Below are 6,242 nucleotides of genomic sequence, written 5' to 3' on the forward strand. Positions count from 1 at the left end.
ATGATTACAGCTGATATGCAAATGAAAACAGGCAGGTTTTGAGCTGAGATTTGAACTGTGACAAAGAGTCGAGCTGGCGAAGGTGTAGACGTGATGAGTTGCAACACAGCTGAAAGCTCGGGCACCCGTGGTGTTAGGTTTGAAGTGAGGAGCAGTCAGAACAGCAGCTGAAACTGGGAAGGGGCGTAAGGGTGAAGGTCTGAAAAATATGAGAATGCCAAGTCGCTGAGAGCTTTGAAGGTATTGAATAAGTCGAGGAACATGGAGCCGGTGAAGCCAGATGACTGGACAAGAGGGAAGTAAAACACTGTTTCCCTTGATAAAAAAAATTGTGTCTGTGTGTTTTGAACAAGGATATTAAAAAAAACAAAAAAAACCCCAATGGCTTCATTAGGCTCTTTTGTTCTGCTGCATCTCTGTTCTATTGCTGGTCTCTGCCTGCTCTCAGCGTTGGGGACAAAGGCTGTAGCCGAGGCTGTGCTGTGTCCACAGCCAGTCTGATTAAATCTGGATCCCTCGCTGGCTCTCTCCATGGTGCTGAAAAAGCCCTCTATCAGATTACAACCAGCCAGAATAGGAGCTCAGCTAATCCATTACAATAATTGATTGACAGTGCATTGAATGTGGCCCTGTAGTGAGCACCAATTACAGTCACGTCCTATTGCACTTTCAAATTGGCTTTGATTGGCACAGCACATGGAGGCAATCATTCATCAGGGATGTACAGGAGGTGTCTGTACAGCTACAGCGAGAATAAGTGTAATCCAATCTGTGTGACATGACCAAACGGCTCCAAAGCTCCGTCTGTAATCACGAGTAATGCTGAACACAAACTATGTGTTGATGCCTTTTAAAAGACCATAAGGTTCTGATGACTGGAGGTAAACTCTGCCTTTGTCACCAAGTTTAACCCTTCATCCTGTAGGTGGTGCAATGAAGTAAGAGCTGAGCTCTGAAGCCAGAATCTCAGAAATGGACCAGTATTCAAATCAGGCTTCTGGTGATGCAGTTAAGCCATAAACTAACAGGCCTACAAAGGTTTAGCAGTCATTGTAAGAGCTTATTTGCAAAAGGATGGACAAAAAACAAAACAAAGCGTGCCTTTAGCAAAGAAATGTGATTTAACCTCAATGAAAAAAAACATCTAAAATGTACTTATTGATATTTTACACGTTTACCGATATTATATTTCAACATAAACATCATAACCTGTAAGAAAGAGGCAAACTCGAGCAATATTTGGACTCCTATAGCATGCCATAAGGTTAAAAGGATGGAGTTGGGCCTGCGTTAAAGCAGCTGCAGCTGTATGCTAATTAGGCGCCTATGCTTCCCGTCCGCGCAGGGCAGCACGCGCCACTGAGCAAACACGCGCATGCGTCGGTACGGCCAAGGCCAACACACCGGCCCACGCGCCCCACAGAAATTATCTCGGGGGAAAGAGGAACTCGTTAAAATGCCATCAAAGCTTGTAGTCCCAACAAACCACGACTAATAGACGCGCAGACTGAAAGAACAACAGTTCAACAACAGAGCGGCGGAGGAGAGCGTGATGCAGCAGGGACAGAAATCAGGTTTTAGAGAGGTTTCTCATTTAGAGAAAATCTGTAATTACCTCTGGGCCAGTCGATGAAACCCGTGAAAATAAAACAACATAAAAAAAACCCAACAAAAAAAAAAACAAAACAGCTACGATTAGATGAACGACACGTTTAAACGTGATTCTCAGAGAAACTTCAAAATCGTGGTCAAACTTTGTCACTTACTGAAATAATTTAAAGGTTTTCCGCAGTTTTAAGTCTGCCTCGTGGGCATTTCAGACTTTATTACATTATTATTCAGCTAATCTATCATTTAACCATTTCCAACAAACATAACGGTGTGTTTTCAGGCAGGTGAGGAGGCACCGGGGCACAGAGGCCTATTGAAAGCAAGGCACAGGCCTGCGGCTCGGCTCCGATTGTGCAATTATTTGACTTGGTCATACTGCAGCTTTATGCAAATGAGGGGAACAATGTCCGATGATGGAGATTAATTCCTCCCTGGTCTGCTGACTGAAAGGGAAAAAGAATGCACATTCTGCCAAGTGGCGCACTGCCGCATACATTTAGCCATTATGGCGAAAAAAAGAAGACTTGCACACAAAATATGAGAGACTCACAGAGCGCTGACGGGGAAGAGAAATAGACAACAGTGCGGTCTGTCTTTGTTAGATGGAGACGTGCTGCGAAATGAGTCAGTTTAACGCAAGCTGAGTTTTGCTTTGAGACATTTGAAAGTAAATCAAACCGTTTAGTTTGTTCAAAACGTGGATTCGACACAATCCAAATTTAGATTAGGTTCTTCCAGCAGAATTGTACTCAACTTCTAACATCCCGAAAACACTTTTGGGCTATCCAGCAGCTACATCAGCCACATTTTAGCTCTGAATATCTGGGCAGCATTTCTCCCCAACACGAAATTCGGCTTCGGCCTTCTTTGTCTGGAGCACTGATTCCGCCCAGCACGCGTCTAGCTGTGGGCCAGATTGGCCGTGAGTCCCGTTTCACAGTTAAGAGGTCAATTTGCCTTTCAAACCGAAAAAAGAGAGACAGGATATCCAAGCACGGGCAGACGTAGCCATTGTGCACAAAGACCAGAGGGCCTTCTTATTACTTATGTATGCAGCGAGATGACTGATTTATATGTCGAGTTAAACTACCGAGACAGACACGTGCCCTAAAATAAAGAAACACTCCCTCTGTAGTGTTTATTCAAGACCAAAATAAAGGTCTTTAAAAAGTGTCTTTAGTTCACTGATGTGCCCGCGGAACGCGCGTAAAGGTCACGCGTAAACGAGTCAAGTGCGTGGATAGAAAAAATGTTTAGTCTTAAAACAAACTGGATGACTGTGCACTGCAAACACAGTTTTACAGCCGTGTGTGAGGCGAGCCGCCTCTCTGACCAACACCACAGCGGACACGTGAAGAAACACACCTTTGGGTTTCTGTTTAACCAAGCTTGTCTCACCCAGTTTTAATTCGAAATTGTGATAATTGTGGCGGTGACGGACATTTCCTTTTGGCAACTCCGGGACCCCCGGAGGAGAACCACAAAGCAGTGGCACGTGTGCATTTGTGTAGGGGCCCATCAGACCGTAAAAAGAGGAGGGTCCCGGCGTGTGCCTCTGTCGGGGAGGGGCAGAGCGCACACATTAATGTAATAAACCGCCAGTACATCTGCTAAGCTATCTGCACATCCTCCAACGAAATCCAGCAAACCCAGGATCTGAGCCCTCCCACAATAAAACCCACTGGGATCTTGGTTTCATCCGATTGGTCGGGGATGCTGCAACAGGGGGGGCGAGAACAATAGCATCATTCCGGCATAAAAAGAGTGGAGCTATGCCTTGGAGACGAAAACATTTCAGCAACAGAGGGATCGATATACTGGGGAAATCAAGTCCCATAAGCCTCTAGTGTTGCCATATTTTTCAAACCTGGATACTCCAGATTTTACCCACCTCCCCGAAGTGCCTTTTCGCCGTTCCTCGCCAAGATGCCCAAAGGATTCCTGGTAAAAAGAAACAAGAAATCTGCACATGTTTCCTACAGGACTCGGTCAGACGATGATGACCTCCAGGAGCCACCCACCCCAGCTGCCTTGCCGAGTCACACGGACCCATCCCCGCCGATTTCAGTGGCGTCCAGTCCGGACCGCGCCTCCGCATCGCCGGATTTCACCGCAGCTGACGCGTCGGTGCCAAGAATGGAGAAGCCGGCACAGTTCGGCAACCCAGAAGCCGTGTGCCAAGCCCTCTACAGCCCCACCCGGCCCATCAGCAAGGAGCACGACAGGGGATATTTCGAGCGAAGTTTCAATCTGGGCTCGCCTATTTCTGCCGAGTCATTCCCAACACCCGCCTCCCTCTCCGGTCTGGATCACCTCCTGTACGCCCCGGTCGACCTGAAAATCGGCACCAGCAACAGCAGCCGCAGCGGCACCAGCACCACCACCAGCAGCAGCCTCCCGGGACCAAGCAACCGGGTCGGCACCAAAAGACCCGCAACTGATGGAACGGAGCGCAAATCTAAAGCCGCATCCAAAAAACCCAAAGCCATTAGAAAACTCAACTTTGAAGATGAGGTGACGACTTCTCCGGTGCTTGGTCTCAAAATCAAAGAGGGTCCGGTGGAGATGAAGCCGCGGGCTCAGTCCTCCGCAGGAAACAAACCTCTGGGGGAGTTCGTGTGCCAGCTGTGCAAGGAGGCGTACGCGGATCCGTTCTCCCTGGCTCAGCACAAGTGCTCCCGCATAGTCAGGGTCGAGTACCGGTGTCCTGAGTGCGATAAGATGTTCAGCTGCCCAGCAAACCTCGCCTCTCACCGCCGCTGGCACAAACCTCGGACCACCGGCGCGCCCGCCATGCCACCCGCGCAGGGCATCAAACCTGAAATGGCCAAAATGCCACCACTAGGTGTCAAGTCAGTCTCCGACGAAGCCAAAGACATGAGTGACAGAGACACCCCGAGTCCAGGTCTGTCCGAATCGGGTTCTGAAGATGGCTGCTATGACTGCCAGTTCTGCGGGAAGAGGTTTAAGCGGCAGGCGTGCCTAAGGAAACACATCATGGGACACCAGGCCCTGCAAAAGAAAGTGCTGGAGGAGCGCGGGTTTCAAACCAGCGACCGCCCGGCAGAGCAGGCTCCGGAGTCAAACACCTCATCAGCGTCATCATCCTCATCCTCAGCAGAAGCCTCAAACCAAAGCCCCCTCAATCTGAGCCCGGTGGACTGCCTGCTGTGCCCGGTGTGCCGGGAGAGCTTCACCAGCAGGGCCGGCCAGGAGAGACACCTGCGCCTCATGCACTCCTCCCAGATTTACCCGTGCAAATACTGCCCCGCCACCCTCTACAGCTCGCCGGGGCTCACCAGGCACATAAACAAGTGCCACCCCTCGGAGAACAGGCAGGTGATCCTGCTCCAAATGCCGGTGCGCCCCGCCTGCTAAAGACAACACAGAACTCGTGCCTTTGATGGGGGGAAATTAAAAATAATAATTAAGAAGCGGATAGAAAAGTGGCTTAGGGGGTTAAAAAAGAAAAACGAAAACACAAAGGGTTTGTGCTCACTGCCATAACTTTAGGCCAATGAAAGGCAGGGCGGTTTAATGTTTAAGTGGTGTCTTTTCCATGCCAATCAGTGATTGTTGAATGCTTCTCTCTATATTTGAATTACATATAGGCCTATTTTGAGATGTTCTTTCTCAAATTAGTTTATCAAGATAAAAAAAACAAAACAAACGAATACAAAGCGTTAGTTTGACTGTTAAAGGGTATTTTTCTAGGACAGCACATGTTCAACGATAGCTTCTAGACCTAAGAAATGTCTTAAATTTCTCAGAAATCCTTTTCCCCATCAAAGCCTGTTGACTTCACCGGCCGTGATTGCTCTATCACTGTAGCTTTACGCTAGTTTGTGAATGACAGAACTTACTTTGTGTTGATGGAGAAAAAAAAAAAGGAGTGACTGAGGAATTCCCTGTTTAGTAGAACCACAAATGCCTTTAGTATACAAATAAGCCTAGTCCGAAATAGCCTACGTACACATCCAAATCCCGCTGTATAACTGCCTTAAAAAAGTCAACATAGATTGTTTTAATTTGAATGCTGGCACATATTTTATTATTATTCTTGAAAATTGTTGCAATATTTGTCATCATATGTTTATTTATTTATTTATTCTAATTATTTTATGTAACTTATTGTTGTGTTTGTCGTGATTTTTTCCTGTGAATCGTTCTGGCAGTTTACATGTCGTATAGCCAAATCTTTTGTGTTTTTTTGTTTTGTTTCTTTTTGTCAAATTTATGAGTTGTGATAAATGTCGTGGGTCGGGTTTTAATCTTCAATCTCCACAGCTCTTGTAAAAAATAAAAAAATAAAAAAATAAAAAAGAGGAAAAAACGTAAAGCTCTTACCTTAGATGCAATCTTTTTTAAGGACAAGTTATTTTTCTTAAATGTTGGCTTTTATAGCGCTTTGATTGTATGTGTATATCGTTGTTGTCTATCGAAATAAAATATTTTCCAAAGGACACGTGGTCTCAAGACGCTTTTCACACAGACAGGAAGCCGCACACGACACCATGAACTTTATGTCCAAACAAAACTCCTCGTGCTACAATAATTATTACTAAATCACAATGAGCTCGTGGCTCGTTCTGGTTTTGCTCCTTTTGGAAAAGCCGAGAAGAAATGCCAAA

At 46.5% G+C, this 6,242-nt stretch overlaps 1 protein-coding gene across 1 annotated transcript; it reads left to right on the forward strand.

Annotated features, from left to right (window-relative positions):
• Positions 1-3,403: 3,403 nt before the first annotated feature.
• insm1b (insulinoma-associated 1b) lies at positions 3,404-5,667 on the forward strand. The gene has a single exon (XM_005738974.1). The coding sequence runs from the start codon at positions 3,538-3,540 to the stop codon at positions 4,987-4,989; it is 1,452 nt and encodes a 483-aa protein (XP_005739031.1). The 5' UTR covers positions 3,404-3,537; the 3' UTR covers positions 4,990-5,667.
• Positions 5,668-6,242: the final 575 nt, after the last annotated feature.

Source organism: Pundamilia nyererei, unplaced genomic scaffold (assembly GCF_000239375.1).
Source record: "Pundamilia nyererei isolate P.nyererei 1_Seehausen unplaced genomic scaffold, PunNye1.0 scaffold00088, whole genome shotgun sequence".
NCBI lineage: Eukaryota > Metazoa > Chordata > Actinopteri > Cichliformes > Cichlidae > Pundamilia > Pundamilia nyererei.